The sequence below is a fragment of the Glandiceps talaboti genome, chromosome 9 (genome assembly GCF_964340395.1).
Source record: "Glandiceps talaboti chromosome 9, keGlaTala1.1, whole genome shotgun sequence".
Taxonomy (NCBI): Eukaryota; Metazoa; Hemichordata; class Enteropneusta; family Spengelidae; genus Glandiceps; species Glandiceps talaboti.
This window is the reverse complement of record NC_135557.1, coordinates 16,244,066-16,258,985: the sequence shown is the minus strand read 5'-3', so window position 1 is coordinate 16,258,985 and position 14,920 is coordinate 16,244,066. Positions and strand designations below refer to the sequence as shown.

Below are 14,920 nucleotides of genomic sequence, written 5' to 3'. Positions count from 1 at the left end.
GACAATACTTTACTATATTACTAATGTTAATTAATGTCAATGCGTGTCTTTTGGCAATGTTTGAACAGTTGACTGCATATACAATTGGTATTTCCCGAGCATTGTTTGGGGTGACCCTAAAACGAATATGACAACCCGAATGACAGAAACTGGAATGACAGCATTTACAGTATGTAAACAGTGAAGTGACACCCTTTTCTACATTTCTACAAATAACGCTCGAGATTGATACATTTGTAGCAGCAGGGTTCGTCTGATATTTGCCGTAGGAAAATGGCAATCTAAGCAATAAGACGTGCCCCAGTGGCCCAGTATTTGATTTTGATTTGATTTATTACTCTAGGTCAATGCATCCATAAATGGATTTTCATGCATTGAATATAAAAATACAAAACATACGTTAAAATACAAAGACACATAATTTAAAAATATGGGAGAGTAACAAAATTTACAGGGCAGAGTACAAAGATAAAATAAAAGTTATAAAAAGTAAAACACGAGAGATGCTAGAATTATGAAGTTAAAAACGGTTTAAGACATTAAAAACTAAGTGTTTACTAAGTAGTCGTATTTGCGGAAATACATGAGCGGTATTTGAAAGAACGACTGTGTGCCTTTGGAATGTGGTATTTGGTCCAAGTATTGTATTGGTGTATTGTTGAGTTTTTGGTGACAAGATCAGATAAATAGAGTGGTACTTTTTTGCTTATACATTTACTGACAATATTTTTGAAGTGTTGATCGTGTCTTTCCTGAATAGTTGGCCAATTTAGAGAATTTCTGGCAAGTGTTACATGGTCTGATTTTTTAAGGCCACATTGAATTCGTACAGCAAAATTTATGATACCTTGAAGACTACTTTTCAAAGTGAGATTACAATTAGAAAAGACTGTGTCACAGTAGTCTAAAAGGGAGAAGACAGTAGCAGCTATTACATTCTTTCTGACTTTTTCCGGTATACAACGCCTAACACGTGCCAGTCTTGTTAGACGGAAACCACATGCCCTACGGAGATAAGACACATGGTTTGACCAACTGAGTTTAGGGTCCAGTTTCAAGCCTAAGCAGGTCGCAGACTTAGTAGCTTTATTTGATAGTAATATCTTGAAAGGACAGAGAATTAATGTGATTTGGTATTTTCTTTAGTTGTTGACGTGTACCGAAGAACATATACTGATATTTAGAGATATTTGGTTTCAAAGTATTTGCATGGAACCATGTAGTTAAACGATTAATTTCGTATTTTAAGTCATTGTGAAGTACATCAATATCGGCAATGGTACTGTTTTTCAGAATATTGATGTCATCTGCAAAACCATAAATTGGAGTGTTTGAGTGAAGCCAAGTAGGAAGGTCATTAATATATAGCGCAAATAATAAAGGTCCACAGACACTGCCTTGAGGTACTCCAGTTTTGACCTGAATACAATTTGAAGATATGTTGCCAACTTTTACACTTTGAGTTCTACCTGATAGGTAACTTCTGAACCACTGAACTGCAGATGGATGAAAGTTGTAACGTTGAAGTTTACTGAGAAGGATAGTGTGATTGACTGAATCAAACGCCTTAGAAAGGTCTAACATAAGAAGAGATGAAATTTTCCTATTGTTTGGACAAACATGATGTGTGTGTGTGTGTGTGTGTGTGTGTGTGTGTGTGGGTGTGTGTGTGTGTGTGTGTGTGTGTGTGTGTGTGTGAGGGGGGGGGGGTAATCTAGTTGGTACTGTTTGTTTGTGGACACTTCGACACAACTCGTTACTTGTTTCTCAATTTTCTTAAATTTCAAATAAATGATCGATGAATTATCACCAGCCTGCTTGTTGTATACATCATTTGAGTACATGTTGGTGGATATTCATTGGACTGTCGATACATATGAAACAAATATAAACATACACTTTTCCACAATATTGTAATTCATAAAAATAAAGAACCATACATGTGATACATAACCCCCCCCCCCCCAAGGATTCATAAATGACGAAATGTATGGTTAGGTCGGCTCTTTTACGCGATTGGCCCGTCGGTACTTAACATCTCAACAGAAATGGTAACAAATACGTAATCTGATCTCAACAATATTATAGACACCTCTAGAAACCTTCTCGTCATCCAGAGATTCAACAAGTTGTATCTCATTTTCTACGATCGAAGGCAACAAATATTCTAGATAATTTTCATTTTCTGAAAGCTTCTGAAAGCAACTTTAAAGCCTTCTCGAGATCATTTTCAAAAGCAAAGGAAAAATTCGCGAGACCGGATATAATGTTTTCGTTCGTTTTCTGATATTTTATATATCTCGAGATAATTTTTTCGCCTACCCAAAACAAAATAAAAATATTTCGAGATATCATTTTCCTTTTCCTGACTCAAAAACAAGACAAAACAAAACAAAGTTTCAAACCATTTATTTATAGTATTACACATTTCGAGTCCTTCGATTAAAATTAGCATTTATTCACTTTCGTCGCAGACAGTGCCCTCACATTATATTGACGCCCTGATGTCAGTATACAACATGGAAACCATAACAATTGGAGTCATTAAAGAACAAGAATCTGCCGCGGCAGCATTTTTTAAACTGTTGGATTGGGAGCTTACATATAGTTGACAGGTCAACCGACCACGCAGAAAATCCAAGTCAAAGTAAGGAGATCAATCTCGAGGTAGGGAGAGAGGAGCTTCGAGTCGGCAGGCGAGTACAGATACTGCCTGTACCAACCATGTCAGCCAGCACGCAGTCAAAATACCCGTCTCCAGAAAGTCGGGTATAAAAAGTATTTGACCCTCATGGATAGATGTGGAGCATAAAGAGACGACCGCTATTTAGATAGTTAGATATTTAAGATAAGGGGCGTCTAGTGCGAATGGATGGCATGGTCGATCGTCGCAAAGAGATGAGATGCCAAAGTAAGTGGCGTCATCGACTTGGTGTTTAAACGTACCAAAAATGTACGTCGGTTATATATGGGAGTAGTACAACATTGTAAGTAGCTATGTAAACGTGTGCGAAAGCACATATATACACAAACTAAATGTATTCCAAAATGACTCTTTACTAGTTTTCCTTTATTTACTATCCTAATTTGACAAATAGAAGGAGTCAAGGACTACCATGACATTGCACGTTCCATATGTCAGTGGAAGTACCCGCGGCCAAGTGTGAACACAATCAACAAAACTCCTGTTGAGAAACTGAACATTTCGACGCTAAAATCAACCCTATAGGCCTACCTACACAGTGTTCGCTATTCATCTTTTTGAAATCTTTCGTTTCAGCACTGTCACTTTATTTATGCATAGACATCAGGAAGAACCCCACATACTTCCATGATGAAAGCAAACAAGCAAGCAAGCATATATGTACCGTTATGCTTGGGCATGGAGAGGATTCTGATTACAATAATATTTACTTCAAGATAGCATTGATTACTACTCAAACTTTCATTCATTTACGTATCCGTATTTGTGTGTTTGGCAGGCATTTTAGTCCCGGGTTTGAATAGGAACGGCTTTTCAATAGTAATGAACAAAAAATGATACCTTCTGCGAATGATTTATCCAGAATTAAATATGTATGTATATATAATGTTTAAATATCACCTTTCTGTGGAAGTCCACACTACCAGGTTTATTACGAAAATCATCAGCTGCTCATTATCATGGTTTTTCAGAGAGGAATCGCTACGTTGTTCGCTGTATGCATTCAAATTTGACAATAACCCCCACGAAGTTAGGGGGCCTTTTACAGATGCCATTCTGTTTTAATTACTGGAAATAATTAATTATACAAATTACTAATTTGAACTATAAGCTACATCAACATATACATTGGATTTGAAGTATGCATTCTTAAGATATAGCCTAATGACTGAAAACCAATAATTATGCAAATGAACAATTAATATTCATTGGATGTTTATCAAAACGTAATCACTTCTTGTCATTACCTTATGAAAGATGTGTAGTAAGTTTCATTAAAATCGATGCAGTAGTTTTGAGATATCATGTCCACAGGCGAACAGACAGACAGACAAACGCAGACAGACAGACAGACAGACAGACAGACAGACAGACAGACAGACAGACAGGCAGGCAGATGGACGGACGGACGGACGGACAGACAGACAGACAGACAGACAGACAGACAGACAGACAGACAGACAGACAGAAAAATTAATGTAATTTTTAAATTAAGTTAAAACTCAAAATATACAGCTTACATACACATTATTATATTTTATGTAGTTTTGATTTGTATGCATTTGTTGAGCTAGGGATGTGTACTATCTGCCAATACTATGGTGCATTCATCTCCTGATCTGTGAAATCACAGCTGTTACCCATAATGCGTCGCTAATACAGGTTGATGGGACAACACTTTGCTTCCGAGTTGATACATTTGATGTGAGCTGATTGTATCAAGAGAGGCGTCGTCTATATTCTATTTTTATATTTTTATTGTCATGAAGACCAGGATCGTCATTTGAACATTTCTAATATTTTCATCAATATTACTGTGGTCAGGTCTAGAATGCCCGAGTATATTGTCCTCTGATACGAGTCTCTGACATGAAGGTAACGAACCGCCAAGTGTTCATTGGTGTCATTTGGTTTGCTTTGGGGGCACTGATGCCACATGTGATGTATCTCCATTCAAATGACAACGTTATCAAGTTGGATGAATTCGCGCCAGACAAGACTATACAATTCCACAACATCGATAATATATTCTATGGCGAGAAAAGCGGAAGTGACGACAATGGGATGATCTCTCCAGAAGAAGATTTGACAAATAACGGGATAGAGAATCAAAGCGATGTTGTAACTGGACATGACGACAACAGCATCACACTTGTAGGTCAAAGCGAAGATATCCCATATTCGTACAGGCTACTGAAAGAGCTGTGGACTATGCCACAGAACGAGGAGCTGATTAAGCCCGAATCTGACTATAGAAACGCAATGCAAGTGAACGAGCCCTGTAACTCGTGCCGTAGAACAATCATACACCCTTTAGATGAGGAAATGAATCGACGACGACAAAGGGAAGCCTCAATGTGGCAAAGAGAAGAATCTGAAAAATTAGAACCATTGACTATCTGTAAGGCAATATCACCAATTTCATACATTGGTGGTGGCATTGTGGTTGAGCCATTACAGTCTGTACGATTGGTTGGAATTTCTGTGAGTGATGTAGTCGCTGATATTTTCACAACCGGTAAAGAAAACATAAATTTCAGGGTTAGCATAGAATCCAAAAGGAGGATTGGAAAAATTATGATACAAGAAAAGCCTAAATTGAACCGTATGATAAAGACGAAGATGATTTCTGTTATTGGGAATGAAACATCTGAATTGACCTTCATGTATAATGAGGTAAACGTCATCAACAGACTGCTAGACCATGTGATTTACAAGAACACCTTTTACGACATGGACATCCGGGATATTGTCGCTGTTACCTTCATGCAGTTTACTATTCATATAAACCTTCACATAAAACGACAACTGCTACCGGATCTATACGATCCAGGTTCTGATGGAAGGCTGTCCGATAAAGTAACTATAATTACAAAAACATTTGAGCGATATGGCGCCATTCAACGGCTAGTTGAGAGCATCAATATGTTTTATCCAGATGTCTTAATTATTGTAGCAGACGACACTGAGCGACCAGTGAGAATTGTGGGTAATAATGTGAAACAAATTGTACTTCCTTTTCTCGAAGGCTTTTTCGCAGGCAGAAGTGTTGCACTGAGTCTTGTTACAACAAAATATTTTCTTTGGGTCGATGATGATTTCGTCTTCACAGAAAAAACTAAATTGGAGATAATGTTAGAAAAGTTAGAGGACCCTCAAAGTCGTCTTGATCTAGTGGCGGGAACTGTGAATGGCAATTCTTACAATAATTACCTTGTGTACAAATATGGCAAAGACAGTGCCACTGCCGATTGTATTTCCACACTATCTGGGATTTATCGTCAACATGAAGTATTCCCACAGTGTGATGTCACAGATGCTGTCATCAACTTTTTCATGGCAAAGACGGCGGTTGTTCGACAAATTGGATTTGATCCGGAATACCAGCGCATCGGCCATATTGAATTCTTTATTGACGGTCTCGGTAAAATGCGAGTGGCTGCATGCAAGGATGTTGATGTCGGCCATGAGCGGGTCAGAAGTCCTCGATACATGTTCTATAGAACAAGGAGAGATGATTCCACTTATCCTAAAAGACATGCCAACCACTTGCTTTTCAGTAATAATCTACAATGTGTCTGATGAGATGTGTAAATGTGTCTTGAGGTAAAATGTGCCTCGGGACAAATTCACCCGAAATCAAAGTTCTTCTATTTTCACCAAACTTTGACAGAGCGTGTTCCTGGTCCTTTTGAAATAATAAAAGAAATTTGAGAGTTCACCATCTTGTTTTCAAGGAAATCGAAAATCTTTTAGGGACAATCACATATAATGTCGCACAAGCTCAACACACGAACTTGGTTCGTTTAGGTCAAACCCCCCTCCCCTAAACGAACGTTCACAAATGCGACATCATCAAAACGTTAAGCGTTTATTTATGATGTAAACTATATGGAAACTGTAGGGGTCACACACCTATCATCGATATATGTAAAAACATGATAAACACATTAAAATACTAAGCTGTTATCATTGAAATAGTGAAAGATGTCCGTTGAAATTTGGTTAGAAATGCGAAAAGGAAGTTCAGCAATCGCATTGACGCCAGACCCCTCCCCTAAACGAACGAAGTTCGCTTATTGAGCTCAGGTGTGACATTGTGCGATCGTCCCAGCTTCCCAGAATATTCGGCGGCCATATTGGATTCTAAAATGACTAAATTTTGATATCATTTTGACTTCTACTTTAAAAATGTGTATGATGACCATAGATTTGTTGTTTATTGATATTAACTGAAAATAAGTTGGAGTTTTCTTGAACAAAGTAACAACAGAAGCCTCAGTTTGAAGAATTTATATCCGAGGCACCAAGTTCAAGGTTCATGCTTCATATCTTATACACATTGTATTCGATTTCAAATCGAAAATCTGTATTTGTTAACTCGATGTGCAGGTGATCATCTAAGGAGCTTTGTTATTTTGAAGTTTGTCATTCTTGGCACCTGTGTCACGTGGTTTATAATGCTGTTTTTTTAATAACTTTATTGATAAATAATGATTGTGTATTCAAGATACAATAATTTTAAACAACAACTTGTGGTTTATTTTCAAAATATATCCATTGGATCTTGATGGATAGTTAGTGTGTGTGTGTGAATGTATGTATGTATGTATGTATGTATGTATGTATGTGTGTGTGTGTATGTGTGTGTATGTATGTATGTATGTATGTATGTATGTATGTATGTATGTGTGTGTATGTGTGTGTGTGTGTGTATGTATGTATGTATGTATGTATGTATGTATGTATGTATGTATGTATGTATGTTGGAGTGTGGGTGGGTTTGTTTGTGTGTGTGTGTGTGTGTGTGTGTGTGTGTGTGTGTGTGTGTGTGTGTGTGTGTACGTTTGAGGTACGTCGCAGTCTTTTTTCTTGAGAAAATTCACCATTTCACTATTACATCTGTTCAACTTCAAGTTGTTGCAATGATCATTATGGCATTTTTGCTACTACCGAATCAGAGTGTCTATAGCGTTTCATTTCAGAGGTAACGATGGTGGAAACGTCTCATAGAAAGGTTTTTGTTACAAATTACATAAAAAGAAAACACACCTATAAAGTGATTTTATTTTGGCATGCATCAAATATTATAATTTTATCACATTTATGCCTTTGTATAATATGTGTACATCTACAAACATATATTTATCAACAAGAGATTCAATATGTAAATCATTAATGTATCAAAACTGGCCCGAAGGTACAGAAATTCCACTATTGTCTATGGTTACATACATTTTTTTGTACAATATCAGCTTTAAAAATTATGCGTTTTGTCTACTTTTGTCATTCGTATGCCGTGTTATTAACAAATATCATACAGGGATTATGTTTACGGCGTGAGAGCTTTCAATAGTAACTTGGTAACATCGTGCACATTGTGTTATGGACGACACATGGTCGACAGCTGACGGCAGGATATTAATGCCAGCTAGCAAGCGTTGTGTTTGATCCGCCATTTTGGATAGTATTGCATTCTATGACGTAGCTGAAATGACGAAACAGTATATTTACATCATTTGCCTTAGGATATTTGGATATATTTTGGACGAAGAAGCATCTACCATCATTGTATAATGCTAACAGGAGGGGTACAATTTGGAATAAGTTCATACTGAAACCGTGTGGTCTAAATTAACATGAAAGCCAACGAGTTATTCTACTGTATTGTCTGCTTTGCTTTTGGAGCTCTTATGACGAACATGGTCTCTTTTCACATGACCCGACACACTGTCAGGTATGACGACATCAAGAAAGAGTGGGCAGACGACACTCAAGTCCGTTTTGTTTTTGGCGGGAAAACGGGTGACTTGCACCATGGAATGTTCGATAGTGATATTATGATGACGTCATCTTCAATTCTTGAAAATGTTTCGCGGGAAGAATTTTCAAGCGATAGTAGGGATAATTTTGAGACGAAACGTGATGAGAAATTATTTGACGATGCTTTAGCGCAAAATGTTGATGAAACGCCACTGGGCGATGAGCGAATAAACGTTTTCCAAGCCGCATCACTCAAGGATTTATGGACCCAACCGGACGAGAAAATGATACTGCCGACAGAGTCCAGTCTTCGTAATAAAATGCGTATCGACAAGGTATGTGGAAAATGCTATCGCACACTCAAACACCCACTGGATCCAGCTATGAATAAAAGGCGTCAACGAGAAGCACTGAGATGGCAGAAAGAGGAAGAATCCAGAATGCAACCCCTCGGAAATTGTCACGCTATGTCACCGATTAATTATATTGCTAGCGGAATCGTTGTTGAGCCTTTGCAAGCTGTCCGACTAGTTGGAATCTCTGTTGATCCAATAGCAGCTGTTCTCTCATCAGAAGATAAGAATATTAGCATAATAATTAAATCTCGTCATAAGATAGGAAAACTGATGTTACCATGGCAATCATCATTCAAGAAAATACTAAAACTCGTCAATGTGTCGTTTGCGGGAAACTATACGACTACACTAGAATTGAGTAGTCGTGATGTCAGTCAAATAAACAGAGTGTTGAGTCACGTGATTTATAAGAGTACGTTTTACGACATCGACATACGGGACACTGTCGATGTTACATTCATGCACTTTACTGTCAACGTTCGTGTTCACATCAGAAGACACACATTGCCGGATCTGTATGACCCAGGTCAAGGAGGCAAAATAGCTGACAGGGTGACAATAATAACCAAAACGTTTGAAAGATATGACGCTGTGAATCGGCTCGTAGAAAGTATCAACAAATTTTATCCAAATATGACGATTATTGTAGCAGACGACACAGAGAAACTGGATATGGTTCTAGGTAATAACGTCAAACAATCCATTATGCCATTTGCAGAAGGACTTTTTGCAGGGCGGGGTGTTGCACTGAGTCAGGTGACCACAAAATATTTGGTATGGGTTGATGACGATTTCATATTCACAGAGAAAACAAAACTTGAGCGGATGTTGAAAAAATTAGAGGACCCCATGGGACGTTTGGATTTGGTTGGAGGAACTGTCAATGGCCGACCATATAACAAATGCTATGTTTTCAAATATGGCGGCGAGAGCGGCGATTGTCTCCGAACGCTCTACGGAAGTTACCGACCTCATGAAAGATTTCCTGAATGTGACGTCACTGACGTCGTCATTGATTTCTTCATGGCAAAGACTGCAGTAGTTCGGCAAGTCGGATTTGATCCCGAGTACAAGCGAATCGGGCATTCGGAATTTTTCATAGATGGTTTAGGTAAAATGCGAGTAGCGTCATGTAAAGATGTTGACGTTGATCACGTACAGATAAGAAATAGTAAATATAATCTTTACAGATCTAGGAAAGATGACGACACGTATCCTAGGAGACATACAAATCATTTATTTTTCAACAATAATCTGAAATGCACTTGACATTTGTTCTGAATTTTCCGATGTCATGGTCAAGCGAAATTACATCAATTACTCTCATGGGTTGGTTGTCTGACGGGCAATTGAAAAACTGTTGGAATACCTAAGAGTTGGCCAATAACTTCGATGAGCAGCATGGGATGGGGTATCATTGGAATCGTGTCACAAGCACCGGTCCCAGAATGCGACAAAAGTATGCACTTATAAGGGTTGTCGGTTGCCGAGTGGTTAAACCACTTTCCTCTTACCACTGCAGTCGGGGTTCGAACCCATTCACGGTTTGATTAAATTTACCACGCTGTAAGTATTAAAGAAGAGTGTCGTTCAGTTTGACTCTACCGAACATTGTGGGTTTTCCCCCGTGCACTACGGTTTTCTCCGGCATTAACACTAAACCCATGAGGGAGATGACCCTAACTGGACTTCTTGGGAGACAATTAAAGAACTATCCAGTACAAATAAATAAATAAGTAAATGAATAAATAAATAAGTGCATACTTATTTGTCTGTCATACACACAACAAGAGTTTACATTTTATGGTGAAAATGTATCAAAATTTCGACCACTGATGACGAATACGATACGTATACCTGATTGATAGTAGGTTGGGTGTTCCTACTGTCTGTTTGTCAGGCCTCAGGGTGGCTTCCGGCCGACCCTACTTCTTCATTCTGGCGATTTGGAAAAAAAATCGACGACCTCTACGGCAGGTTTAGAAAAAAAATACAACGTCACTAATTGTTAGACGCCAACACCAAGAGCACGTATCAGAGTGAAAATTTTCATTTATGGCTGAAATTTGGAAAATTTTAATAAAACTATGGTTCAAAATGTCTTCTGACTATAATTATGATTTCTAAGGTATTCAGAATGTTAAAGTATGATGATGACTTGAAAATATCACCGACATGTATCACAAACACTTCCCTTTTTTAATCCTTTTAAATAAATTACCTGACCGACCAGCTCATCATTTTTAAGATGTTACGATGTGAAATATAATTAGTACGGACGCCCTAATATTGTATACCTCAAAAATCACACACGGTACGAACAGAACTGATGAGGATTCGTGCAGATGGTGCTGTCGGCGTGAAATTCCCCGCCTCGTTCTTGATTGTATATCCGTGTAGTTCTTTAAGAGTAAACATATCTCCAAAAGAAAGTCCCTGGCACGTATGTATGTATGTATGTATGTATGTATGTATGTATGTATGTATGTATGTATGTATGTATGTGTGTGTGTATGTATGTATGTATGTATGTATGTATGTATGTATGTATGTATGTATGTATGTATGTATGTATGTATGTGTGTGTGTGTGTGTGTGTGTGTGTGTGTGTGTGTGTGTGTGTGTGTGTGATGTGCGTGCGTGCGTGCGTGCGTGTGTGTGTGTGTGTGTGTGTGTCTGTCTGTCTGTCTCTGTGTCTCTGTGTGTATGTGTGGTCCCAACAATTATCATATCAATTATCGTTTAACCGATGTCACTCTGACTTGGTATGCCGACATCAACAAACGGTTTGTCGTACAATAGAATTTCAACCACCTGTTACACAACAACGCCACCAGTGTTAATCCACACATACATACTTACAATGCCTGATTCGTGGCAATCACTGGATGGCAAATCTGTGTCAGTTGCTACTAATATAAACCAGCGTTCATGGTTGACTACTGGATGTATACGTATTTCAAGGGCATGACAGGACACCCTGTTTTCGTGTAGTTTTTACATGTGTTGCCAAAGACGGTAAGTATGTTTTTATAAATATCAGTACTAGTAATTCTACACAATTGAAAATATTAATCTGCAAGAACATGTTCGTTTCAATGCACACGCATTATACATTATGGCAGTCTGTAAAAGGTTGCCAGTCTCTATGGTGTCATAACGTGATGTGTTGGATTTGTGTATGTATGTATGTATGTATGTATGTATGTATGTATGTATGTATGTATGTATGTATGTATGTATGTATGTCTGTATGTATATGTGTGTGTGTATGTATGTATGTATGTATGTATGTATGTATGTATGTATGTATGTATGTATGTATGTATGTATGTATGTATGTATGTGATGTATGTATGTATGTATGTATGTAATATGTATGTGTCTGTCTGTATGTCTGTCTGTCTGTCTGTCTGTCTGTCTGTCTGTCTGTCTGTCTGTCTGTCTGTCTGTCTGTCTGTCTGTATGTATGTATGTATGTATGTATGTATGTGTGTATGTATGTGTATATGTGTGTATTTAGATAGGTCACCGTATTTACACACATTTAGGCTTATTTCATATTTTGACTCTTGTACATGTACCTGTAATCCTATTTTTATCAATCATCTAGGTGAATCAAGGAGTGTGTCGTTGTGAATATGTACTTATGGTAAAATAACTTCCCTTTCAAGATGCGACTCATCAGTGCATTAAGTGCTGTGTTATACTTCTCTCTTGGTGTTGTCCTGACAACCATGATATTCCTAAATTCGACAACGTTTATGTTTCTCAACGCTAACGATGGTCTCATCAATGACATTGTGCAAATCATCGGAGAGAGACAGTGGAGAGAAATTATGAAAACTCGATTCTTGAACAGTTTCAATGGCGACATATACTTATCTCGTGAAGATGGACTGGGTATAAATTCCCGAGCCTGGTCGTACAGATCAAGTGAATATATCACGGAGGAGAACCTCCGCAGGAATATGAGTTTACAACAAAAACCGTGCCGCTGTATGAAAAGGCAACCCTTTCCACTCGATAAAGAAATGGATGAAAGACGTCGAACGGAAGCAACTCGGTGGAAGCGCCACCAAGCTGAACTCAGGGAACCATTGGCCATTTGTAAATCGATGTCGCCTCTTAGTTATGTTGGTAGTGGCATAGTTGTGGAACCTTTACAACCAGTGAGACTTGTCGGTTTGAAAATCAATCAGGATTTTGTCAACTTCTTCACAGAAAATGATATACCAGAATACATATTACAAATCAAATTATCCAAGGAGGTTTCGAAACTTGTAGTACACTCCACAGCACTTAGTTGTAGCACATACTTCAATATCATCGGTAATGGCACGAAATATTTGATATTAAAAAGCAAAAGTGTTGAAACGTTAAATTGTCTACTCAAACACGTGATATACAAGAGCATGATTTACGATATTGACATCCGGGATACAGCGGAGATTAATTTCATGGGATTCACCATACAGGTTCACGTCCACGTTCGCAGAGAGATTTTACCAGATTTGTACGACAGTGGACGAGAGGGGGTGCTATCAGACAAAGTTACTGTGATTACAAAGACATTTGAACGTTACGATGCTGTAAACCGACTCGTGGAAAGTTTGAATGAGTTCTACCCAAATCTGACTATCGTTATTGCAGACGACTCGGAGGAACCGCAAAGGGTTATGGGAAAGAACGTCAAGCAGACCATTATGCCTTTCGCTGAAGGACTTTTTGCGGGAAGAGGTGTCGCTTTGAGTCAGGTGACAACGAAATACTTTGTTTGGGTGGATGACGATTTTATATTTAGTGAGAAAACAAAACTGGAATATATGCTGGAAAAACTAGAAGATTCTATCGCCAATCTTGACCTTGTAGGCGGAACGGTCAACGGAAGTAGTTACAACAAATGCTTCATTTTTAAAAATGGCGGCCAAACTGGCGACTGTCTTCGAACGTTGCACGGACGATATCATCGGGTAGAGAGATTTCCTGAGTGTGATATAGTCGATGTTGTGGTTGATTTCTTCATGGCCAAAACGTCTGTCGTCAGAAAAATTGGATTCGATCCTGAATACCGTAGAATTGGCCACACAGCATTCTTTGTTGATGGTCTTGGGAAAATGCGTGTGGCAATGTGCAAGGATGTTGACATTGACCATGTACCAATACGAAATAAGAAATATTTAATGTACAGAGCGAGACTTGTAGATAAAAACGATCCAAAGAGACATGCACAACATTTCTTTTTTAACAATAACCTTAAGTGTATTTAGAATTTCCTATCAAAAATGGCATTCCATATCTTAAGTTTAAGTACATTAATGTGTTATTTTCGCCGATGTATAGCTATATTTCCCCTGTACTAGCTGCAACTGGGATATTGTTTTCAAAGTTATCAAATATATAGCTAGTCATTAAAAATTGGTCAGTTACTTGTAAAAAGAAAGACACTGTATTTGTTAATTTGTGGTCAATATTATCTGTAGGTGGTGTAGTGACAAGTTTATATCTTGAGCTAAAGCTTGGTATTTGAATCTGTCATCATGTTAAAACTGTTAGTTTGTAACAGTATTACTAGTATAGTTTTTGATCAGACAACCACAATTTATTCACTGAAAAGTGTTAAAATACCAATAAATCAGATATTGTACTTAATCAGTGGGCGATCTCATCCATTATTATTGTAATAAAAGGTTTAAATCAGGATCGCCGTTGAGGGCGCTGATTTTTGGGTGCGAACCCAAATTCGAATTTGATTTGATTTATCATGTGTACAGCTACGAAAAATATGTTCACCCACAAGTGATTCATTGCTGTTCAGGGTTGTATGATATTACGAGGTAGTTATTGCATCTATAAAAATATTTTCAAAAAAATATGCTTAGTTTAAGGTAATGCAACTTTAAGATATTCTCTTCTCAACAAGAAAATGTCGTCAAAATTAGCAAAAAGAATCACGTAATTGAGTTCCTGGGGAATTTTTCATTCTTGTGATAATTCATGTAACTCAGGGTATGCAATTGTATATCCTGTTTGCGTCATTCGTTTTAGATAGATAACTGGACCGTAGTTCTCGAAACTCCTTACCCGTCATTGTCTA

At 37.9% G+C, this 14,920-nt stretch overlaps 3 protein-coding genes across 3 annotated transcripts; all 3 read left to right on the top strand.

Moving 5' to 3' along the window:
* The first annotated feature begins 4,573 nt into the window (after positions 1–4,573).
* On the top strand, positions 4,574–6,286 carry LOC144439873 (beta-1,4 N-acetylgalactosaminyltransferase 2-like). The gene has a single exon (XM_078129107.1). The coding sequence runs from the start codon at positions 4,574–4,576 to the stop codon at positions 6,284–6,286; it is 1,713 nt and encodes a 570-aa protein (XP_077985233.1).
* A 2,057-nt stretch (positions 6,287–8,343) lies between these two features.
* LOC144439871 (beta-1,4 N-acetylgalactosaminyltransferase 2-like) lies at positions 8,344–10,092 on the top strand. The gene has a single exon (XM_078129106.1). The coding sequence runs from the start codon at positions 8,344–8,346 to the stop codon at positions 10,090–10,092; it is 1,749 nt and encodes a 582-aa protein (XP_077985232.1).
* Positions 10,093–12,497: 2,405 nt separating this feature from the next.
* On the top strand, positions 12,498–14,093 carry LOC144439870 (beta-1,4 N-acetylgalactosaminyltransferase 1-like). Its single transcript, XM_078129105.1, has one exon. It carries the CDS (start codon positions 12,498–12,500, stop codon positions 14,091–14,093), a length of 1,596 nt encoding a protein of 531 aa, XP_077985231.1.
* Positions 14,094–14,920: the final 827 nt, after the last annotated feature.